Below are 26,270 nucleotides of genomic sequence, written 5' to 3'. Positions count from 1 at the left end.
TTGGGATGTTTTACTATGTTAAAGATGCTAATAAATACAAGCTGTTTTGTGTTGAGAAATAAAATGAAGCAGAATGTCAGCCATGGCTTAGTGGGTAGTCCAAATCCAGATTAGAGCACAAAAAGCAAGGCTGACACCCAAGCACAGCATTGAGGGAGGTGCCATTTATTGGATGAGATGTTAAAACGAGGTCTCGTCTGCCCTCTCAGGTGGATGCAAAAGATCTCATGGCACTATTTTGACGAGGAGCTGGGGAGTTCTCCCCAGTGTCCTGGCCAATATTTATGCCACAATCAACATTACAAAAAAATAGATTATCTTATCACAATGCTGTTTGTGGGAGCTTGCTGTGCGCAGATTAGTTGCTGCATTTCCTACATTACAACAGTGACCACACTTCAAAAAGTACTTCATTGGCTGTAAAGCACTTTGGAATGTCCTGCGATTGTGAAAGTTGCTATAGAAATGCAAACCTTTCTATTTCCTTGCATTCATTAAACCCCTGCACAAGCTGTTTCAATCCTGCTGTGCGTTACAATGTGTTTAGAGATTGAGAATTTCTCTCAGTGGTTCCAACAACTGTGATGGTCAAATTCTGTATCCATGTTGCACATCAGAGGTTGAGTGAAAGTACAGTTAGATTTTTGTTTTCAATGAAATTGTCTGGTCCTTGCAATGTAACCTGATTCGCAATCAGCTCAGATGCTACATTAAGAAGCCAATCCTCTAAGTATGCACTGAAGACAGAAATGCCCCGAACTATAAAACACTGCCTTTGTTTCAATGCCAACACCTCCTTAAACATTCAATATGATCTGTCTAAATAGAAGTTCTGACCGGTGAACTTTGAAGACTAACAAATTTTGGGGCGAGGAGCCAGCAACGTTTCAGAGAAATCTGGTCATGATTTAAAGCCAGGCAATAGTCGTCTCCACAGGCTGCCAACCGAGCTTGAGCGCCAACAATCCATCATAGGGATGCCTGGAAACAGCTTTCAAATCTGCTTACCATCGGAGAGGTCTTTCATTTCTCCCTTGCCACAATGTTGATTGTCAGATTATCAATTGTTTGCTCTTGCTCAAAGCTTCACCACCAAGGGCTCAAATCAGAATTCAAACATTCACAATCCCCATCAACACACAATGTTGAATGAATAGAGTGCAGGGTGGGGGGAGGGGGGGATGGTGTAGTAATTCTCCAACTTCCTGGCTCTGGGATCCTGCCAACAGCCGACAGCCAATTCAGAAATTTGGGCACATGCAGGCCACAATTTTGGGGCCAAAATTTAAAGAAGCAGAAAGGTACGTACTGCTGAATATCTGACAACTCCTCGCACTGCTGAGGAGACTCACAGAATGGCCCATTAATTTGCAATCGCCACCAATGAGGTGCGAGACCGAGGTGACAGACACAAAACAGGTAAAGTTTTTAAGACTTTTATTTATAATTTTTTAAAGTGTTTTTTCAGTAACAGGAAGACAGACTTGCATTTATATAAAGCCTTTCATTCCCTCAGAATGCTCCAAACCACTTTACAGTCAACTTTTGAGTGTAGCCACTGTTGTAATGTAGCCAAGATGGCAACCATTTGCACACAGCAAGATCCCACAAACAGCAATCTGATAATTGATCAGATCATCTGTTCTGGTGCGGTTGGTTGAAGGATAAATATTGATCAGGACACTGGTAGTGTCACACTAACATTAACACAGCTTTCCCCAACATCTGGACACCATTTACTTTACTGTGGAGCATACTTCAGCAATTGAAATCTCAAAAAAGTGGCTGATCCAGGAATTCCGCGGAGTGGCGATCTGTCTAATGGTTAAAGAAAGTTAACTGAAAAATAAAATAGTCTCAGTGCAAAAATCATTATAATCTCTGCACTTACAACTTTTCTACGTACACATGTAGGTATTCTCCACTCAATACAGAACTGGGGAATATAAAGACTAATAATTCATCATTCACAACAGCAGAACTGGTTGCTCAAGTTACGTTAACATCTTAATTTGGGGCAGATATGCTGCTGCGGGATTCATTGCAGAAATGTTGTAAGTGTTGGATAGTACCCAGTGTCAAACCTTCATGAAACCTTTTATTTTACAACAGTGGCCTCAAGCCTGAATGAATACAGGAGGGAATAAATTAGAGTCTCCGATGACGATAAGTAGTTACTACATACGGTTGAATAATCCCAAACCAACACAAAGACTGTCCAAATTTTAGCTTTTGATGAAACTTTCCCAGAAATTCGATTAAAAGAACAGGGAATAGAAAACTTAATCAAGCAGGATGAAGTATTCCAATGAGATGTTTTATCAGACCAAGGTAGTGAACCCAGACCTGGTGCAAACTACTAGCACACTCAGTTTGAAAGTACTTGAAAAGAGAGATGTATTCGCACTCCAGCAGAGCCTCAATTCAAGGGCCAGAACCTTACTCCACTGTTTCAACCTTCAGCAATTCATCATAGTTAAAAACACACTGAAGTAAAGCAGAGAAATTTAACAGAAACCAGATTATTTACTTTACATCTTGGTAAGACTTTTGACTTCAACCACAACTTTGAAGGATGTAGGGAAAACCAGGAGTTATACTTCTATCTGCATAGCTCCAGGATCACACAAGCCTTCCCACATCGGTGAAGTGGAACTGAGCTAAGAAAAGGAGGGGGCAGAAGCAAAGACAAAAAGTAATTAACTTGTCATCAGGAAATTTCATAATTAGAAGCACAATAACTTTCTTCTTGGTCTGACTAGGAGTCCTGTCCAGTCTAAGGTCTCGTGCTTTGGCCTAGGGCCTCTTCCTTGATCACAAATCCAGTCTGGTCTCAGAACCCATGCTTTCATCAGGCTTCTAGGACTGTCTCTGGACTCCCTAGTGATGGAGATAAATGTCACAGCTAGAGAAACGTCTGAAAAGGGAGAAGGAGCAGCCTGCAGCCATGGTTCAGGTGAGAACTGAGAATCATAGAATGGTTACAGCACAGAAGGTGGCCACTTGGCCCATCAAGTCCATGCCAGCTCTTTGCAAGAGCAATTCAGTTAATCCTACTCCTTGTAACGCTGCTCATTTCTTTCTCTTCAGCTGCTTATCCAATTCATTTTTGAAAGCCACGATTGAATCTGCCTCCACCATACTCGCATTCAAGATCCTAATCACTCGCAATGTAAAAAAAAATTTCAAGTCACCTTTGGTTCTTTTGCCAATCACCTTCAAGTGGTGGCCTCTGGTTCATGACCTCTGTCAAAGGGAACAGTTTTACTCCATCTAGACCCATGATTTTGAACACCTCTATCAAATCTCCTCTCAACCTTCTCCTTTCTTTGTTTTTCATTACAGCACTGAAACAGGCCCTTCGGCCCACCGAGTCTGTGCCGACCATCAACCACCCATTTATACTAATCCTACACGAATTCCGTATTCCTACCACATCCCCACCTGTCCCTATATTTCCCTACCACCTACCTATACTAGGGGCAATTTATAATGGCCAATTAACCTATCAACCAGCAAGTCTTTGGCATGTGGGAGGAAACCGGAGCACCCGGAGGAAACCCACGCAGACACAGGGAGAACTTGCAAACTCCACACAGGCAGTACCCAGAATTGAACCCGGGTCGCTGGAGCTGTGAGGCTGCGGTGCTAACCACTGCGCCACTGTGCCGCCCAGCAGAACAAGCCCAGCTTCTCCAATCTATCCATGTAACTGAAGTCTCTCATCCCTAGAACCATTCATATAAATATTTTCTGCCCTCTCTAAAGACTTTGCATGCTTCCAAAAGTGCGCTGCCCAGAATTGGACAAAATACTCTAGTTGCAGCTAAAACAGTTTTATATAAAGGTTCATCATAACTTCCTTGATTTTGTTCTCTATGCCTCGATTTATAAAGCCCAGAATCCAGTATACCTTTCTAAGCATTTTCTCAACTTGACCAGTCTCCAACAATTTTTGCACATATATCCCCAGGTCACTCTGCTCCTGCAACCCTTTAGAATTGTATCCTTTATTTTTATATTCTCTCTCCTCATTCTTCCCATCACAAGGTATCACTTCACATTTCTCTGCATCAAACTTCATCTGCCATGTGTCTGCCCATTCCACCAGCCTATGCCCTCTTGAAGTTTATCACTATCCTCACAATTCACAATACTTCCAGGATTTGTGTCATCCCCAAATTTCGAAATTGTGCCCTGCACACCCAAATCTAGGTCATCAATATATATAAAGAAAAGGAGGAGTCCCAACACCGACCCCAGAGGAACCCCACTATATACTTTCTTCCAGTCCAAAAACCAACCGTTCACCACTTTCCTGTCACTCAGCCTACTTTGCATCCATGCTGCTACTGTCCCTTTTATTCCATGGGCTTCAACTTTGCTGACAAGTCTGTTATGTAGCACTTTACCAAATGCCTTTTGGAAGTCCATGTGCACCACATCATCTTACCTCACCCAAAAACTCAATCAAGTTAGTTAAACACAATTTGCCTTTAACAAATGGGTACTGGCTTTCCTTAATTAATCCATATTTGTCCCAGTGACTATTAATTAATATCCCGAATTATCGTTTCTAAAAGCTATCCCACCATCAAGGTTAAACTGACTTGCCTGTAGTTGCTGGGCTTGTCCTCACGTCCTTTTTTGAACAAAGGTGTAACATTTACAATTCTAAAGGGGGTGCAGGAGCAGATCTGTGGGTAAATGTGCACACATCATTGAAGATTGCAGGTTAGGTTGAGAAAGTAGTTAAAAAGGCCTACAGGATTCTGGACTTTATAAATAGAGGCATAGATTGCAAAATCAAGGAAGTTATGAAGAATCTTGATCATAAACTGGTTCAGCCTCAACTACAGTATTATGTCCAATTCTGTGCAGCAAATTTTAGAAAGGATGGTGATGCATTAGAGAGGGTACACAAAAGATTCACGAGAATGGTTCCAGGGTGAGAAACGTTAATTATATGGATAGATTGGAAAAACTGGTGCAGTTCTCCTTGAAGATTAAGAGCAGATTTATAGAGATGTTCAGAATGATGAGGGGTCTGGACAGAGTAGATAGCGAGAAACTGTTCCTATTGGCAGATGGATCCAAAACCAGAGGACACGATTCAAGGTGATTGGCAAAAGAATAATGGCATGACGAAAAATGTTTTTCTGCAACGAGTGGTTAGGATCTGGAATGCACTGGAGGCAGATTCAATCGAGGCCTTCAAAAGGGAATGGGATAAGTGCTGAACAGAAAACATTTGCAGGGCTATGGGGAAAAGGTGGGTGAGTGGAACCAGCTGAGTTGCTCTTGCAGAGAGCCAGCACAGGCCAAATGGCCCCTTCCTGTGCTGTAACAATTCCTATGATTCTATGTTAGTTAAACAAGATTTACCTTTTACAGATCTGTGCTAGCTTTCCATTATTAATCCACACTTGTCCAAGTGACTGTTAATTTAGTCCCAGATTATCGTTTTTAAAAGCTTTCCCACCACCGAGGTTAAACTGACTGGCCTACAATTGCTGGGATTATCGTTACACATTTTATGAACAAGGGTGTAACATTTGCCATTCTTCAGTCCTCTGGCATCACCCCTGTACCTGAGGAGGATTGGAAAATTACAGCCACTGCCTCTGCAATTTACACCTTACTTCCCTCAGCATCCTCGGATGCATCCCTGGATGATGAAAAAGAGAGTAAGATGAAGCAGAAAAAGGGTGCGTATGACAGATGCCAGCTGGATAATACAAGTGAGAACCAGGCTGAATATAGAAAGTTCAGAGAGGCAGTGAAAAAGGAAATAAAAGAGGCAAAGAGAAACTATGAGAAGAGACTAATATGACTAATCGGAATTCAAAAGTTTTCTATAGGCATATAAATAGTAAAAGGAGGATCCAGCCCTGGTGACGTATCAACTTCCTCTTTATCAATTTTTAGCCCATCCAGCATCTCAATTACCTTCTACTTCACTATGATTTTGGCAGCAATTTCTTCCTTGGTAAAGATAGATGCAAAGTACTCATTTTATACAAAGAACAAAGAAGAACAGTACAGCACAGTAACAAGCCATTCAGCCCTCCAAGCCTGCACCGATCTTGATGCCTGCCTAAACTAAAATCTTCTGCACTTCCGGGGTCCGTATCCCTCTATTCCCATCCTATTCATGTACGTGTCAAGATGCCTCTTAAATGTCGCTATCGTACCTGCTTCCACCACCTCCCCTGGCAGCAAATTCCAGGCACTCACCACCCTCTGTGTAAAGAACTTGCCTCGCTCACCTCTAAACTTTGCCCCTCTCACCTTAAACCTATGTCCCCTAGTAACTGACTCTTCCACCCTGGGAAAAAGCTACTGACTATTCACTCTGTCCATGCCGCTCATAACTTTGTAAACCTCTATCATGTCGCCCCTCCACCTCCGTCACCTTAGTGAAAACAATCCGAGTTTATCCAACCTCTCTTCATAGCTAATACTCTCCAGACCAGGCAACATCCTGGTAAACCTCCTCTGTACCCTCTCCAAAGCCTCCACGTCCTTCTGGTAGTGTGGCGACCAGAATTGCACGCAATATTCTAAGTGTGGCCTAACTAAAGTTCTGTACAGCTGCAGCATGACTTGCCAATTTTTATACTCTATGCCCTGACCGATGAAGGCAAGCATGCCGTATGCCTTCTGGACTACCTTATCCACCTGCGTTGCCACTTTGTGGCCTGTGGACCTGTACGCCCAGATCTCTCTGCCTGTCAATACTCCTAAGGGTTCTGCCATTTACTGTATATTTCCCAGCAGTATTATATCTTCCAAAATGCATTACCTCACATTTGTCCGGATTAAACTCCATCTGCCATTTCTCCGCCCAAGTCTCCGACCAATCTACATCCTGCTGTATCCTCTGACAATCCTCATCATTATCCGGAACTCCACCAACCTTTGTGTTGTCCGCAAACTTACTAATCAGACCAGCTACATTTTCCTCCAAATCATTTATAAAAACTACAAAGAGCAAAGGTCCCAGCACTGATCCCTGCGGAACACCACTAGTCACATCCCTCCATTCAGAAAATCACCCTTCCACTGCTACCCTCTGTCTTCTATGACCGAGCCAGTTCTGTATCTATCTTGCCAGCTCACCTCTGATCCCGTGTGACTTCACCGTTTGTACCAGTCTGCCATGCAGGAGCTTGCCAAAGGCTTTACTGAAGTCCATACGGATAACATCCACTGCCCTTCCTTCATCAATCATCTTTGTCACTTCCTCAAAAAACTCAATCAAGTTAGAGAGACAGGACTTCCCCTTCACAAAACCATGCTGCCTCTTGCTAATAAGTTCGGTTTTTTCCCAAATGGGAGTAAATCCTGTCCCGAAGAATCCTCTCTAATAAATAATTTCCCTACCACTGACGTAAGGCTCACCGGCCTATAATTTCCTGGATTATCCTTGCTACCCTTCTTAAACAAAGGAACAACATTGGCTATTCTCCAGTCCTCTGGGACCTCACCTGTAGCCAATGAGGATACAAAGATTTCTGTCAAGGCCCCAGCAATTTCCTCCCTTGACTCCCTCAGTATTCTGGGGTAGATCCCATCAGGCCCTGGGGACTTATCTACCTTAATGCTTTGCAAGACACCCAACATCTCCTCCTTTTTGATAATGAGATGACAGACTATCTACACTCCCTTCCCTAGACTCATCATCCTCCAAGTCCTTCTCCTTGGTGAATACTGATGCAAAGTACTCATTTAGTACCTCGCCCATTTCCTCTGGCTCCACACTTAGATTTCTTTCTCTGTCCTTGAGTGGACCAACCCTTTCCCTAGTTACCCTCTTGCTCTTTATATATGTATACAAAGCCTTGTGATTCTCCTTAATCCTGTTTGCCCCAATGACTTTTCATGACCCCTTTTAGCCCTCCTGACTCCTTGCTTAAGTTCCTTCCTACTGTCTTTATATTCCTCAAGGGATTCGTCTGTTCCGAGCCTTCCAGCCCTTATGAATGCTTCCTTTTTCTTTCTGATTCAGCTCACAATATCCCGCGTTATCCAAGGTTCCCGAAACTTACCAAACTTATCTTTCTTCCTCACCGGAACATGCTGGTCCTGGATTCTAATCAACTGACATTCGAAAGACTCCCACATGTCAGATGTTGATTTACCCTCAAACAGCTGCCCCCAATCTAAATTCTTCAGTTGCTGCCTCTTCTTCTTCTTTGGCCTCCTTATCTCGAGAGACAATGGGTAAGCGCCTGGAGGTGGTCAGTGGTTTGTGGAGCAGCGCCTGGAGTGGCTATAAAGGCCAATTCTAGAGTGACAGGCTCTTCCACAGGTGCTGCAGAAAAATTTGCTTGTCGGGGCTGTTACACAGTTGGCTCTCCCCTTGTGCCTCTGTCTTTTTTCCTGCCAACTACTAAGTCTCTTCGACTCGCCACACTTTAACCCTGTCTTTTTGGCTGCCCGCCAGCTCTGGCGAACGCTGGCAACTGACTCCCATGACTTGTGATCAATGTCACAGGATTTCATGTCGTGTTTGCAGACGTCTTTAAAGCGGAGACATGGACGGCCGGTGGGTCTGATACCAGTGGCGAGCTCGCTGTACAATGTGTCCTGCGGATCCTGCCATCTTCCATGCGGCTCACATGGCCAAGCCATCTCAAGCGCCGCTGACTCAGTAGTGTGTATAAGCTGGGGATGTTGGCTGCCTCGAGGACTTCTGTGTTGGAGATACGGTCCTGCCACGTGATGCCAAGTATTCTCCGGAGGCAGCGAAGATGGAATGAATTGAGACGTCGCTCTTGGCTGACATATGTTGTCCAGGCCTCGCTTCCATAGAGCAAGGTACTGAGGACACAGGCTTGATACACTCGGACTTTTGTGTTCCGTGTCAGTGCGCCATTTTCCCACACTCTCTTGGCCAGTCTGGACACAGCAGTGGAAGCCTTTCCCATGCGCTTGTTGATTTCTGCATCTAGAGACAGGTTACTGGTGATACTTGAGCCTAGGTAGGTGAACTCTTGAACCACTTCTAGAGCGTGGTCACCAATATTGATGGATGGAGCATTTCTGACGTCCTGCCCCATGATGTTTGTTTTCTTGAGGCTGATGGTTAGGCCAAATTCATTGCAGGCAGCCGCAAACCTGTCGATGAGACTCTGCAGGCACTCTTCAGTGTGAGATAGTAAAGCAGCATAACACTATTGTTATAATTAACTTTCCCTCAATTTAGCACCTTCACCCGAGGACCACTCTTATCCTTATCCACAAGTATCTTAAAACTTATGGAATTATGGTCACCGTTCCCGAAATGCTCCCCTACTGAAACTTCGACCACCTGGCCGGGCTCATTCCCCAATACCAGGTCCAGTACGGCCCCATCCCTAGTTGGGCTATCTACATACTGTTTCAAGAAGCCCTCCTGGATGCTCCTTACAAATTTTGCCTCATCCAAGCCCCTAGCACTAAGTGAGTCCACGTCAATATAGGGGAAGTTAAAATCACCCGCCACTACAACCCTGTTACCTTTACATCTTTCCAAAATCTGTCTACATATCTGCTCCTCTACTTCCCGCTGGCTGTTGGGAGGCCTGTAGAAAACCCCCAACATCGTGACTGCACCCTTACTATTCCTGAGCTCCACCCATATTGCCTCGCTGCACGACCCCTCTGAGGTGTCCTCCCGCAGTACAGCTGTGATATTCTCCTTAACAAGTAATGCAACTCTCCCACCCCTTTTACATCCCCCTCTATCCCGCCTGAAGCTTCTAAATCCTGGAACATTTAGCTGCCAATCTTGTCCTTCCCTCAACCAAGTCTCTGTAATAGCAACAATATCATAGTTCCAAGTACAAATCCAAGCTCTAAGTTTATCTGCCTTACCTGTTCTACTTCCTGCATTGAAACAAATGCACTTCAGACCACCAGTCCCGCTGTGCTCCGCAACATCTCCCTGCCTACTCTTCCTCTTAGTCTTACTGGCCTTATTTACTAGTTCCCCCTCATTTATTTCACTTGCTGTCCTACTGCTCTGGTTCCCACCCCCCTGCCACACTAGTTTAAACCCTCCCGAGTGACGCCAGCAAACCTCGCAGCCAGGATATTTGTGCCCCTCCAGTTTAGATGCAACCCGTCCTTCTTGTACAGGTCCCATCTGTCCCTGAAAAGATCCCGATGGTCCAGATATCTGAAACCCTCCCTTCTACACCAGCTGTTCAGCCACGTGTTTAGCTGCACTATCTTCCTATTTCTAGCCTCACTGGCACGTGGCACAGGGAGTAATCCCGAGATTACAACCCTAGAGGTCCTGTCTTTTAACTTTCTACCTAACTCCCTAAACTCCCCCTGCAGGACCTAGTCACTCTTTCTGCCTATGTCATTGGTACCAATGTGTACCACAACCTCTGACTGTTCACCCTCCCCCTTCAGAATGCCCCCTGTCCGTTCAGAGACATCCTTGACCCTGGCACCCGGGAGGCAACATACCATCCTGGAGTCTCTTTCTCTATCTGTGCCCCTGACTATCGAGTCCCCTATACCTATTGCTCTTCAGCGCTTTGTCCCTCCCTGAACAACAGTGCCAGCCGTGGTGCCACTGCTCTGGCTGCTGCTGTTTTCCCCTGATATGCCATCCATGCATAGATCCCCTTTTTGGTCCCTAATCAGCTCCAACCCTCCTTTTACTACCATTTTACTATTTATATGCCTATAGAAGACTTTTGAATTCTCCTTTATGTTAGCTGCCAGTCGCTTCTCATAGTTTCGCTTTGCCTCTTATTTCCTTTCCCACTGCCTCGCTGAACTTTCTATATTCAGCCTCGTTCTCCCCTGTATTATCCACCTGACATCTGTCATACACACCCTTTTGCTGCTTCATCTTACTCTCTGTCTCTTTCGGTATCCAAGGAGCTCCGACTTGATTTGCCCTACCTTACCACCTCATGGGAATATATCTTGACGGTACCCAAACTATCTCCTCTTTAAAGGCAGCCCATTGGTCAGTTTCAGTTTTGCCTGCCAATCTTTGACTCCAATTTACCCAGGACAGATCCATTCTCAACCCACTGAAATTGGCCTTCCTCCAACTAAGTATTTTTACCCTAGATCGCCTCTTGCCTTTTCCATAGCTAATCTAAACCTTATGATACTATGACCACTGTCCCCTTAATGATCCCCCACTGACACCTGATCCACTTGACCCATCTTATTACCCGGAACCAGATCCAGCAATACCTCCTTCCACATTGGGTTGAAAATGTACAGATCAAGAAAATTCTCCTGTACACACTTCAGAAACTCTTCTATAAAATAAAAGCAAAATACTGCAGATGCTAGAAATCTGAAATAAAAACAAGAAATGCTGGAAATACTCAGCAGGTCTGGCAGCATCTGTGGAGAGAGAAGCAGAGTTAACGTTTCAGGTCAGTGACCCTTCTTCAGAACTAGCAAATATTAAAAATATAAAAGGTTATAAGCAAGTAAAGCAGGGGTGGGGCAAGAGATAACAAAGGAGAAGGTGTAGATAGGACAAGGTCAGAAACTCTTCTCCCTCTGTGCACTGTATACGATTAATTATCCTAATCTAGGTTGGGATAGCAAAGTCCCCCATTATCAATACCAATGGCAAGCAAGTGCAAGTTGGAGATCTGGCAGTCAAATTTTCAGGCGCTAGATTAACAAAAGGCATTTTCGGAATATTAATCTGTGGATTCTACTAGTGTCAATGGAGCACAGCATAGGTAGGATAGAATTTGACAGGTGAATATGTGGCTACAGATATAATGTAGGAGAGAAGGGTTAGAGAGAGAAATATCGACAGAAAGATAGAGGGAGAGAGCATGAAGGGAGAAAGCGAGAGCGAGAGAGAGGAAATGAGGAAAGAAGGGAGACAAAAAGTCAGCGCGTGACACAGGTTACAGAAGGGAGAAAAAAAAGAGAAAGAAATGGAAAGAGAGATGAGTAAGGCACAAAGCAAAAGAGAGAAAAATCAGTGAGGCAGATGGAATGGTCACCGCACTGATTGAAAGATGGAAGGAAAGGACGTGGCTTAGAAAAACATTTCAATAAGTGAATTAAGGCAAATTATTCAAACATTATGTGGCCTTAACATTCAATTACTATAGGGAGTACATTTAAATCAGTGTAGGGAGTATCACCACTTGTCTATCCCACTTCCACCGTCTCTCCAACGCTGTGTTTCTCCATCTTTTCCATTCTATCTTTCACCATTGTTTCCACTCTCTTTCTCTGGGTTTCCAATCTGATTTCCAGCTCACCGTTAAATTGCTGCAGATTGAGATGGCATGCCTCAGGCTCATCAGTATGCAGCATCAGTGTCAGACTTTATTTATATATTTGGAGGCAGTTCTCAATTCCCAGTCCCAGTGGAAGCTATTTATTTGCAGTATGTTTGTCCTCTCACTGTTTACATTTTTGGATATTTTTATAGTCAGCAGCAGCTGCTTCTAGGGTGTTCCTGAGGCTCATCTGGTAGCCCTGGTGATTCTACAGCTGCTGGGAATGGTTCGAATTGGTTTGACTTTGATATCTTACAGTAAAATCCTAGCCAAAAATAATCTTTGACAAAAGAATGGACATTCACGATTGAAAATTAGAACTGAACAAACTGATTGGAAATCAGCCTGTCCGGACTAAACAAATGGTTAAATGACAAGTTGAAGCAAGAACAGGGCTCCACATCCACCAATAATGTGCAGGCCTGGGGACAGATTCACTTATTCATCCCAGACCATCAAACATCTGTGAGAGCCCTTTGCAGTTTGAAGAGCTGTAAATGCTCTACAAATGAACACTTAAAATAAACTCCTACTAGCTAGTAGTACTCACACATACGGGCAGGCAAAGAAAATACTGCTCCCAAGTGACGGTCTACCACAAGCTGGAAGGGCTGTGTTCAGAAAGCACAGCTTTCCAGCTCTACATCTGAAGTTTGCGGTCAATTACACAGGGCAGTTGGAGTCTATAAATTGGAGGCAATTTCTAATCCGAAAGAGTAGCAATTCCTTATCGATCATAAAAGTGCCAACTGACCTCCTGCATTCACAGACATTTGAGGAAAAACGTTCCAGATTTCCGCTGCACTTTGTGTGAAGTGCTTCCTGATTTCTCTCCTGAATGGCCTGGCTCTAATTTTATTATAGCCCCTTACTCTGGAGATCCCCAACAGAGCAAATAGTTTCCCAACATCTACTCGATCGAATCGTTTTATTAATTTAAACACCTCGATCAGATCACCCCTTAATTTTCTATATTCCAGGGAATGCAAGCCAAGTTTGTGCAACCTGTCCTCAGAATTTAACCCTCTAAACCCAGTTATCATTCTGGTGAATCTGGACTGCACTATACCCTCTCCAAGGCCTGAGATACATACAGTGCCCATAACTGAAAGCAGTTCTCCAGGTGGGATCTGATCAAGGCTCTGTAGAACTGAAGCATCTTTCTTCCCTTTGTAATCCAGCCCAATATTCTGCTCATCTTTCTGATTGCTTTCTATACCTGTCTCCTGTCTCTAAATGAGTAAAAAGGAGTCCCATTTTGCTGAACACGCTGAAGAAGTACGAAGATGATGAGTAGCCGAGAAGCACCAGAAAGGTCTGAGGGCACAAGAGGAGGACCAGACTTACCCCAAGTAGTGTGAATACCTCAGGCCGCTGAGGTAGCTCAACTGCACCAAGTTCCAATGTGCACCGCAGGTGGGCAAGACTCCCGGGCAGAAATTACACCAATCTGCACAAGCTAACATCTTAAAGCAAGTGAAGCATAGCTGAACCTTCAAAGGTAGTGGATCAGGTTAAACAAGCTCCTACAATGCCACCAGTTGTGGAATATCTCTTGTAAGTCACTGGATACTATAATCCTGTCCCTGCTCTCCAGGGCATAACCTATAGCTGGAGCATCAGAGGCTCCTGACTGAGCAGTACTATTCATACTGGCAGTGTGGGCGGCAGATTGAGTTCCATTCAGACCACATCCATCAGGTGGTCCTCTGACCTGCTCACCTTACGTGCTGGGGGCAAAGATTTAAAATAGTAGAAACGTATACAATGTTTCATCTCAGTTCAACGGCCAAAACTAATCAGCACTCAATATTACAGCTGACCTTCTGTAAATGGTAAGTGGTTGATCCTCCGCATTGTTGTGGGATCAGCATTAACATAACCACTGGGAGCTCTTAAAATGGACAATATGTCTGATTGGAAGCTCACCCATTGCTGAGTGGGAAAACTGTGCACTACTACAGGACTTAGAGGCAAGTAGCAGCTTAAAAGGGCAGGCATGGCAACGTGTAAGGCAGCCCAATTCTAACTGGGATTGAAGAGCAAATGTGGGGCCAGCAGGCAGAGCGCCAGGGTTCAATCTGGCTCAGGGGCATGCAGCCTGGGGCAATGTAACACCTGGGCCTCAATTTAATGCACCAGTCCCAATTGCCACCATGCCCTCAGACCCCAATGCCTGAATCTCGAGGCCTGGGGCGATGTCCTTGCTGGCTGATCAAAATGCCTCTGCTGAAATGCCGCATGCCAAGTGTTTGAACATGGTGAGTTACACATTGTCTCTACTGTAGTCTCGCCTGCACGTCCTGTTCTTGTCAGGCTTGGGGAGGTTAGAATCAGGGCTATTGTTTTTGGCATTACAACGGCAAGCAGTTCAGCAGGACACAGAATGGGTTGAGGATTTTAAAAACAATTTGTAAAACATTTGTCTACAAAAAAAGATTTGCTAATAAGTTACATTTAAGTGGTATGTTTCAAATTAAATCAGAGCTACACAAATTTAAAATTCTCTTTACAGCCAGAGAGTCAAAGTGGAGTTTATACATTTTTGAGCCAGATGCTGAAGATATGTTTACACAATGAAGCATTATCTTGCTCCAGGCAGCTTCTAAACTTCCACACCTATTATCATTGGGATGGCCCTTTCATTTGAGCCCAGTATGGGCGTTGGCTGAGAATCCATTCGGGTGGGGAGAGGGGGAGCATTGCTGGGTTAAATGACATGTGTTTCTGCCTATCCGAGCTCAGGATAGAAGCCCCTCACCCTGCCCTACTTCTTGGGAATGCACGAAGAAAAAAAGAACAATCCAGATGTGAAGGACAGTCAGTCAGTCAGGTTGGTCCATGGAGAGAAATGCAAGAAAGACTAATGCAGCTATTGTAAACTAGTGCTGACCAACCCCATGTCTGCTTTGGCAGTGTCTTTAGCTCACAGGGATGTGTGGTCTATCACTTTACTCACTCCCCAGGGGTGGATGGTTTGGATGAGAGGGGAGGGGATGAAGTGAGGGGGGTGGGGTGGGGTTAACATTAAGTGAGTAGCGATTATAACTGTGACTTTGCAGCAAACACCTCTCCAAACACCACTTGCCCCACCTGTAGCAGAGTGTGAAGATCCAGAATTGGACTATTCAATCACCTAAGGATCTACAACCCTGGAGTGGAAGAAAGTCATCCTCGTTCCCGAGGGATTGCTGAAGAAGATAGGACCATACTCAATCACAACAGGATGCAAAGAATAAAATTCGCACTTAGAGAAGTCAAAGTAGTCCTTTGATCAAATATCAGCATTCACGAGGATGCTACGGAACAGTTTCAGAATCCAACCTTAAATCTCTCAACTCTTTTGAGGTCAGGTTTGTAGATGAGTTTAACTCTATATTTACAAATACGAGTGACAATGTTAACATACACAGTAAGCAGGCACGGACGCGATGGGCTGAATGGCCTCCTTCTGTGCTGTAATGACACTACGACTTTATATATGAATGCAAACCAGTGGCTGAAACAAATTTGCAGCACTTGCTAGGGCACTATATAAACAGTAGTAGTGCTATATCCAGTCAGGTCTCCATCCATCTAGGATAAACAACCTGCAATCTGAAACAACTCAACGATCAAAATACCCTTTTGACCTCAGGATCAGAATCCACTGCCAGAAATCAAGCTAAGTCAAGTAAATCCTCAGAATTATGACAGCTAGTATCACAAGTAAATGCATTAACCAGTCAACCCTGAACATAACCGAGTTCACCACAATAAATGGAATTGTTCTGCAGTGTGTAGAATAAAATGTTGTATTGATCACTTATACTCCCTCTTCCATTTATCTCTTGTATGTAAGACATTCAATTGATTTCTGGTCTTACACTCGCAAATTTCTGCCATATTTACACCTCATTAAAGAGAAAGAAAGCCAGTCATTTCCAATCTAGTGAGAAACCCTCCCAACCGCAGGAAGAAAACCTTTGAGTTGGCCTCAGGATAGCTACAATCAACTTTGGCTCCAGTTTCCTTCAGCTCCTTTCAACAATTAGACCTTGTGGTCTTAAAGGAATAATGCAGGTCACGCAGCAGCCCCTTTAGCAGCAGAATAATACATTAAGCATTAATAGTCACGGGTACAGGAGTGTGCTATCAGCTCATGGCTGATCTGTACCTCAATTCTATTTGTTCTGCATCCCTCGATACTCTCACCTAACAAAAATCTGTCAAACTCAGTCTTGAAAGTTTCAATCGGCCCCTAGCATCCACAGCCTTTTGGGGACAGAGTTCCCGATTTCCACTACCCTTTGTGTGACGACTCATTTCACTCCTGAACGGCCTAGCTCTAATTTTAAGATCGTGCCCCCTTGTTCTGGATTCATCCACCAGCAGAAATAGTTTCTCTGTATTAACTTTACTAAAAGCCTTTTTATTTTAAGCAACATGATTAGATCGCCCCTGAATCTTCTAAACTCAAGGGAAGACAAGCCAAGTTCATGAAATCAGTCCTCATAAAACAGCATGTGGATAATTTTCACTTTGGGCATAGGCATAAAACTGCCTGAGAATTAGTCTTTGTTATACACCCTCTTCATTCTCCTTTCTATAGGCAGGATAAGTAGGCAGGGTGTAAAGTGGGAGACAGATTCATAATCACCAGTATTTTACCTGCATCCATGGTGAAAATTATTTCTCCATAAATTTTGCATACCTTGGGTAATGTCAATGGGGAACTCACTAGTGCCTTAACGATCACGGTTTGATTTGGTTGCAAAAGTTACCAATACAATATGGTGTGATTAATATTTCACTGGATAGTCAAACAAACTTGACCCACAATCCCATTAAAACACAGTCATCAATTCCAAAGATCTGGATTGGGTGAAGCAGCTTCATGTAATGCAACATTGCCCCATTCCCACTGCATCTTCTCAGCTTTCCATTATTCATACTAACAATTTCAAGTAAACAAAGAAACATAGAAAATAGAAGCAGGAGTAGGCTATTCGGCCCTTTGGGCCTGCTCCGCCATTCAAAAAAGATCATGGCTAATCGTCTAATTCGGTACACTGTTCCCGCTTTCTCCCCATATCCCTTGATCCCTTTGGCATTAAGAAATATATCTATCTCCTTCCTGAATACATTTAATAACTTGGCCTTCAATGCCTTCTACGGTAGGGAATTCCACAGGTTCACCACCCTCTGAGTGAAGAGATTTCTCCTCATCTCGGTTCTAAATGGCATACTCCGCATCCTGGGACTGTGACCCCTGGTTCTGGACTCCCCAGCCAATGGGAATATCCTCCCTGCATCTAGCCTGTCTAGTCCTGTTAGAATTTTATAGGTTTCTATGAGATACCCTCGCATTCTTCTAAACTCGTGAATATAGGTCTAGTCCTCATACATCAATCCTGCCACCCCGGGAATCAGCCTAGTAAATCTTCTTTGCATTCCCTCCAAGGCAAGAGTATCCTTCCTCTGATAAGTAGAAATTATTTTTAATGAAAATATCAGTCCAGGTCAGAATGTGCGCACTTGGTTAAAAATCTGCAAGTATGATTACAAAGCCACTCAACTCCTGCAGAACTATACCAAGATTATTGAAGCAAACTATTCACAATGAATGTTCAGGATGGGTTTAACTGAGCCAAACACATCATAGCTTGAAATTAACACTGCGCCCAGCGTGGAGTGTGGCTGGGCCAGAAGACAGATCGCAGAACCGAGCACGCACCCAAGTGGCTGGAAAATTGGTAACACTGCAAATTGAGAGTCCAGTCAAGCAAGACTTCACATCAGGAGTGGAATCTTGCAATTTCAGGGCTTATACATATTTACATCCAAATCAAACACATGGAAGGGAAAAATAAACTCTACAAACACTAAAAACAAACACCACAAAAACTAGACACAAATCTTACAGGAGCAATTTTAAAATGTCAGAACAAGTTCTTTTAAATTCAAGATCATGTTTTAACCAACATAAATATATTGTTCATAAATGATCTTATTTCAACAAACTTCTACTCACCCACAGTATCACAGGGCTCATCTTTATGTACACAGAAGTCGGTCCTGCAAATAAATGGGAAGAGGCAATAACTTTCTGAAGTTAAATCTTTCACACATCCCTGTCACAACTAAACAGCTGGGCAGCATTAGTCCACATTGGATACTGATTTTTGCGAATGAATTAAAATCATATCAAAATTTTTTTTTTTTAGTTAAAGTCACTCTGTTGTCACTCTGGGTATTATGGGCTGTGTGGGTAGCTATTAGCAGGTGGGTGTAAGCGGACTGAGTGGGGAAGTGTTGGTGCGCCGTACAGCAAGTCCTGCTAACCTCTTGAGCTGCCTATTGACCATCCTCTTTTTGGTCCCTGGGGACATAAACAAGGCAAATCCTCCCTTCCAAATAGCTGCAAAAAACGGCCTTTGAAAGCAGCTTTCAGCTACCCAGAGATGTATTGTAAAAGACAAGTCTAAGATCCATAATTGAAAGGTAGTGGAAGAAGCAACTTACAATGGAGGCTGCACTACCCACCATAACAGAGACCCCTCCAAAGCCCTACAACAACTTATTATATATAACACCTTTAACGTAATAAAACCTCTCAGCAGGAAAATAAATGCAAGTGTCACACAAATAGCACAAACATGGCTTTGGTGAGTGGGAAGCTGTGGAGGTGGGTGAGTTAGTGGAGTGGGGTGGGGGAGTGACTGTTAGTGGGCTTTGCAACGGGATAAATTGATAAAACCACACATGCGCAGGGATTTTCTCTTGGCGACAGGGGTCTCGAAAACCGGCAAAAGCGTCGGAAAGAGCCCTACGTCGCCATCTCTGGAAAAGGCCTGCTGGATCACGTGCCAATTAGGCACTTAAGTAGACAGCAGCAGGCCTTCCCCGGGATCAAGCACCACGGCAACAGAATTCCCACCTGCTGAGAGCTGTTAGCCTATCAGAGACTGGCAGCTCTTTAACTGAGCAGCACCACTTTGGAGGCGGTGGAGCTGCCAGTACTCAACTCACCCAATGCTTTGGACATAGCTCACAGGTGAGTTAGGACGGGAAGGGTTTCGTGGGGGAGGGGGTGTAGGGGATTTAACAGCAAGGGCAGGGGTTGGCTGTCAGCGGGGTCCTACCGACCCCCTTCCTGATGCCAAGCTGCTCGTTCAGGCACTAAGTGCCTTTTAATGAGGGACCCTCCCGCCCCAGAAGCCAGCAAGTAATCCACACGTTTCCTCCGTGTGTTCCCCATGTGGCGACAGGCCCGCCCAGTGCTGGGCTAATTCTGGCAGCTGCAAGATGAGGCCCTTAATTGGGCATTAATTTCCCACTAAAGAGGGATTGGCAGCGGGGTGGGAAGGCCGTTCACAGACCTTCCCGCCCCGGACCTAATTTGGGTGGAGGTGGGAAGAATATAAAATTCCCTGCTAGAGTACTACATACAGTTTTCATCTCCTTACTTGAGGGATATACTTGCATTGGAAGCATTCAGAGAAGGTCCACACAGTTAATTCCTGGAATAATGGGGTTGTCTTATAAGGAAAGGTTGAGCAGGTTGGCCCTATACTCATCAAGTTTCAATGAATGAGAGGTGATCTTATTGAAATATATAAGATTCTGAGGGAGTTTGACAGGGTAGATGCTGAGAGGATGTTTGCCCCTCATGGAGGAATCTGGAACTTGGCACACAGTTTCTAAATAAGGGGTCTCCCATTTCAGATGGCGATGAGAGGAATTTCTTCTCTCAGAGGGTCGTTAGTGTTTGGAATTCTCTTCCCCAGTGAGGAGCGGAGGCTGGGTCATTGAATATATTCAAGGCTGAGTTAGACAGGTTTTTGATCTATAAGGAAATCAAGAGTATTGGGGCGTGGCGAGGAGGGCAGGCACAGGAAGCAAAGTGGAGTTAAGGCCACAATCAGATCAACCATGATCTCACTGAATGGCAGAGCAGGCTCAAGGGCCCGAATGGCCTACTTCTGTCTTATTTCTTATGACCTTATTACCATCTCACATGCTTGTGTCCAGCCAACTGCTCTATAAGGATGAAATATATAATACAAACTAAAATATAGGAAATAAAAAAAGATTTTTGTGACTAGATTTTATTCAATTTTATATTTATTTAATTGTTCTCTCAGTAAGATGTCATACAGTCATAAAGCACAGAAACAGGCCCTTCGGCCCATTGTGTCTGTGCCAGCCATCAAGCACCTACCTATTCTAATCCAATTTTCCAGCACTTGGCCCCTCCACAACTCCACAAACATCTATTGAAGACAGGTGGGTCATTGGGGGTCATGGTAGGAGTCACCCGGAGCATCAGTGCCTCAGACAAATTTTGCCAAGGTTTTCTTCAATTGGCCTAAGGTTTCTCTCGCTGTGTTTTCAGGGAGTTTGGGCAGCTGCTTGAGTGGGCTGAGAGAGAAGAAGCCAGGACGAAACAACTGACGGACCAACTGGTCTTTTCCTGTCCGTACATTCAGTTCTAACCCATACAATGCAAACTACAATAAAATAGGAATATGACTGAAAAATGAGGGGAGATAGATTCCAGGTTGAAAAGGGAGTTGTACTTTGAATTTCAGATTATGTCTGAAGGAAGATGAAAATATTTCAAGTCCTCAAAATGAACTTGTATGGCAGGAGTAGCTTGATTGGCAGGATGGCCATTTCTTCTTGACACTTATTTACATTCCGTAACACTTCTTTGGCATTTCAGTGCCCCATTCCATTCTCTGCTGCGCAAGTGGCACTTTAGTCATATGTCTTTCCTTTTACTATGGTAAACCGAACTGTACACAGTATTCCAGTTCCACCAGAGGACTGGGCATATCCCACATGCACTTGAAATATTTGAACTCAGCTGATTTGGCAGTATAACCCAGCATCCTTTATATAATGTGCAGCAGCAACAGACAAACATGAAGAATGAGGAACCAACTAACGGATAGTTCTCTTACAACTTCTCCCTTGAAAAATGCAATCCAGTGGATGGAATACAGATACTTCCAGATTTCACTTTTAAGATGCAATAACTTGCATTTGTCTATATTAAACTTCATTTGCCACTAATTTGCCCACTGCAAACACTATTGATATCCTTTTGATAATCTGAGCTGTTTCCATAGTCTCTCCTGGATTTCTTCCACATGCAAATGTAACGACTTGCACAGAAATAACACATCCACATCTTCAATCAAGATAAGAACATAAGAAATAGCAGCAGACCATACAGCCCTCCAGAATGCTCCACCATTCAATATGATCGTGGCTGATCTTGGGCTTCAACTCCACTTTCTTGCCCATTCGCCATATCCCTTCATTCTCTGAGACACCAAAAATCTGTCTATCTCAGCCTTAAATGTATTCAACAATGGAGCATCCACTACCCTCTGGGGTAGAGAATTCTAAAGATTCACAACCCTTTGAGGGAAGAAATTTCTCCTCATCTCAGTCCTAAATGAGCATCCCCTTACCCTGAGACTGTGCCCCCTTGTTCTAGATTCCCCAGTCAATGGAAACAATCTCTCAGCGTCTACTCTGTCAAGTCCCTTCAAAATCTTGGAGGTTTCAATTAGATCACTTCTCATTCTTCTAAATGCCAGAGAATATAGCCCCAGTTTACTCAGCTGGTCATCCAGGGACCCACCTAGTGAATCTCAACTGTTCTGCCTCCAAAGCATTATCCTTCCTTAAATATGGAGACCAAAACTTCACACAGTATTTCAGGTGTGGTCTCACCAAAGCCCTGCACAAGTGTAGCAAGATTACTTTATTCGTGTACTCAAATCCCCGTGCAGTAAAGGCCAACATGCCATTTGACTACCTGCTTGCTGTCGCTGCTTGATAACTTTGTGTCCCTTGTACAAGCACACCCAAGACTATCTGAACATCAACATTTTCAAGTTTCACGCACTGCCCCTAGAGCAATCCATTCAACAACTCCTCACGTCAACCTGTGTCCCACCAACAGCAGTGTGGATGACCCTACCATGGACTGCAGCGGTTCAAGGTGGCGGCTCCCCATCAACTTCTCAAGGGCAATTAGGGATGGGCAACAAATGCTGGCCTTGCCAGTGATGCTCACATCCCATGAAATAAAAATACAGCATCCTTTCAATTATCCCAGCACTGATTCATCCCTATATCTTAGGGCAAGTTCCCTAACCCTGCATTTCATACTGGAAGGAATTGTAGGTCAAAGAAAGAGCTACAACACTGCTGGCCCAATCTCCAGCCTGCACCTCTTTCAAGTACTGCTCCCACTGGGCATGCAGAGTCAGAGAGGAACCCCCATGTCTGCAATACCCACAAGATCAGATCATGTTTGAAAAACAGACTCTTCTGTGGTACTTTTACAAAATCTCTTTTGGAGGTTCAGGAACACTATATATTGCTTTGGCAATCAATTTGCAGTGTCACATCCTCAACATGTCTTATGAGACTGTTTAGCCAGGATCAGGGTGTTGGATCTATAGTAACCAGATATGAATTGGTTACGCTTTAAAATGAAAACTGTCTTCCACACAGCCCCAGTCTTTATTGAATCTCCCAGATCTCTCCAAATACCATGTGCCTCTTTCCACAGCTGATTGCCAATGAATCCCCAATCTGCACCACCACTTTAAACCTCAAATTCTTATGTACTCTCCTAGCCAAGCTCCCCATCCCCACTCGTGACTTATTCAGGAAGTAGCAACCTCATCCACAAAAACTCCCATCGACATTGCCCTCACCAAATTCTGCTGGCTCCCATACCTCAGCAAATTGATTTTAATATGCTGCAACTTATTTTCAAACCTCTCTTTAGCCTCACCCCAGCCTACCTGATTCCCACCCACAGAATTCTCCTGACACCAGTTTTCTCCTGGTTCGTCAATCCCTCAGGTTCAGAACGATGCCTACTTTTTCAAGTCATACACCCCATCACTCTGGAATTCCCTAACTTAGTCTCACTCTGGACTATATCTTCTCAACTTTCAAAAGTCTGCTTTAAAAAAACTTCAACTGTGCCGTCAGCTCCATAGAGTCATAGAGAGGTACAGCACTGAAACAGACCCTTGGGCCCACCGAGTCTGTGCCGACCATCAACCACCCATTTGTATTAATCCTACACTAATCCCGTATTCCCTACCACATCCCTACCCACCTTCCCTCAATTCTCCTACCACCTACCTATACTAGGGTCAATTTACAATGGCCAATTTACCTATCAACCTGCAAGTCTTTGGCTGTTGGAGGAAATTTAATCAAAAATTGTACAGTTCTAAAGTTCTATTTAATTATGGAACTACCAAGTTGCTAGTAACTTGCTGCAGGAATATTTGTAAGCATCACAAATTGGAGTGAAAAAAAATTAGTAGTTACAATAAGGGAGCTTTATTGTAACCGCCCCTCTTTAAACAGGCATTTGATAAAATACTACATAATAGACTAAATAGCAAGATTTAAAGCCCACAGATCAAAGGGGCAGTGGCAGCATAGATACAAAATTGCTTAAGAGACAGAAAACAGAGATCGTGAACGGTTGTTTGCAGACTGGAGGGAAGTGTAGAGGTGCAGGAGCAGAGGGACCTGGAGCTGTATGTACAAGAATTTTTGTAGGTGGTAGCAGAAGTTGAGAAGGCTGTTAAAAGAGCATATGATATCTGAGGCTTCATAAACAAAGGCACAAAGTACAAAAGTATGGAAGTTATGTTAAACCTTTATACAACACTGGTTACAGCCCAGCTGGAGTTGTGTGTTCAATTCTGGGCATCACACTTGAGCAAAGACGTCAAGGTCTTAGAGAGGATGCAGAAGAGATCTGCTCAAATGGTACCAGGGATGCAGACTCCAGTTATGTGGAAAGGTTACAGAAGCTGTGGTTGTGCTCCTTGGAGCAGAGGTTATGGGGAGATTTAATAGCTGTAATCAAAATCATGAAGTGTTTTGATACAATGAATAAGCAGAAACTGTTCCCAGTGGCAGAAGGATCAGTAAACAGAGGTCACCAATTTAAGGCAATTGGCAAAAGAACCGGAGGTGAGATGAGGAGAAAAAATTTTATGCAGATAGCTATGATAACCTGGAACACACTGCCTGAATCGGTGGTGGAAGCAGATTTGATAGTAACTTTCAAAAGGGAATTGGATAAGTACTTTAAAGGGAAAACTTTGCAGGTTAGGGAGAAAGGGCAGGTGAGTGGGACTAATTGGATAGCTCAAAGAGCCAACAGTGGCACAATGGGCCAAGTGGCCTCCTTCTGTGCTGCATCATTCTCTGATTCTATTGTTACCTGCTGCTGTTACTGTTGATATATTTTTGCCCACAGATAGCGGATGTAAAAACAGCACACAAATAAAGATTACGAGGAGAAAGTGTAGGCCTAAAATACATCTTTGGCAACAGCCTGGGCACCTGTTCGCCCTTTAGGCACTACGTTGTACAGAGCCTTGGTCAGACCCCATCTGGAGTACTGAATTCAGTTGGGCACCAGACCTCAAGAAGGATATTTTGGCCTTGGAGTGAGTGCAATGCAGATTCACCTGAATTATACTGGGGCTTAGAGGTTTAAATTATGAGGACACATTGCATATACTTGGCTTGTATTCCCACAAGTATAGAAGATTAATAGATGATCACACTGAAGTGGTCAAAATGTTAAAAGGATTTGATAGTTACTCTATTTTCTCCGGTGGGGAATCAAGAACAAGGGGACATAATCTTAAAATCAGAGCTAGGCCATTTAGAAGGAAAATCAGGAAGCACCTTTTCACAAAAAGGGTAGTTGAAATCTGGCACTCATTCCCCAAAAGACAATGGTGCCTAGACAACTGGAGTTTTCAAGATCGAGATTCATAAGATTTTTGTTAGGTCAGGTTATCAAGAAATTTGGAGTTGAGGCACAGATTAACCATGATCTAAAGGAATGGCAGAGCAGGTTCGAGGGGCAGAATGGCATCATCCTGTTCCAAAAAGTGGCATATCATACAAAGATACCGTACAGAAGAGAGGAAGCTATTTCATCCATCGTATCTGTGCTGGCACCGGAATACAAAACAAGCTATAATTTTACATTCCGAAGAAGGGTCACTGACCCGAAACGTTAACTCTGCTTCTCTTTCCACAGATGCTGCCAGACCTGCTGAGTGGTTCCAGCATTTCTTGTTTTTATATTGTATTATATATTTATAATTTTACATATGATGGACAGTCATGGAAAATCAAAGGAGCTTAAATGAAAGTGAAAGTTCAAGAAAGGAACTAAGGACAAAGAACAAAGAAAATTACAGCACAGGAACAGGCCCTTCGGCCCTCCAAGCCTGCGCCGATCCAGATCCTCTATCTAAACCTGTCGCCTATTTTCTAAGGGTCTGTATCTCTTTGCTTCCTGCCCATTCATGTATCTGTCTAGATAAGGTTCCCCACGGTAGGCAACTGCAGAAAATGCGGAAGTATGGGATTAAAGGTGATTTAGTGCTTTGGATCAGAAATTGGCTAGCTGAAAGAAGACAGAGGGTGGTGGTTGATGGCAAATGTTCATCCTGGAGTTTAGTTACTAGTGGTGTACCGCAAGGATCTGTTTGGGGCCACTGCTGTTTGTCATTTTTATAAATGACCTGGATGAGGGTGTAGAAGGGTGGGTTAGTAAATTTGCGGATGACACGAAGGTCGGTGGAGTTGTGGATAGTGCCGAAGGATGTTGTAGCTTACAGAGGGACATAGATAGGCTGCAGAGCTGGGCTGAGAGATGGCAAATGGAGTTTAATGCGGAAGTGTGTGAGGTGATTCACTTTGGAAGGAGCAACAGGAATGCAGAGTACTGGGCTAATGGGAAGATTCTTGGTAGTGTAGATGAGCAGAGAGATCTTGGTGTCCAGGTACATAAATCCCTGAAAGTTGCCACCCAGGTTAATAGGGCTGTTAAGAAGGCATATGGTGTGTTAGCTTTTATTAGCAGGAGGATCGAGTTTCGGAGCCACGAGGTCATGCTGCAGCTGTACAACACTCTGGTGCGGCCGCACC

The 26,270-nt window shown here is 43.9% G+C and overlaps 1 protein-coding gene across 1 annotated transcript in view; it reads right to left on the bottom strand.

Annotated features, from left to right (window-relative positions):
- Positions 1-26,270, bottom strand: part of adamts17 (ADAM metallopeptidase with thrombospondin type 1 motif, 17) — a 679,121-nt gene that overhangs the window by 492,666 nt on the left and 160,185 nt on the right. The window contains exon 7 of the mRNA XM_068017704.1: positions 18,289-18,332. Coding sequence (XP_067873805.1) covers positions 18,289-18,332 — 44 coding nt within the window. The remainder of the gene's footprint in view (positions 1-18,288; positions 18,333-26,270) is intronic.

The sequence above is a fragment of the Heterodontus francisci genome, chromosome 38, assembly GCF_036365525.1.
Source record: "Heterodontus francisci isolate sHetFra1 chromosome 38, sHetFra1.hap1, whole genome shotgun sequence".
NCBI classification, from domain to species: domain Eukaryota; kingdom Metazoa; phylum Chordata; class Chondrichthyes; order Heterodontiformes; family Heterodontidae; genus Heterodontus; species Heterodontus francisci.
The sequence above is the reverse complement of the archived record's forward strand: the minus strand, read 5'-3'. Positions and strand labels throughout refer to the sequence as shown.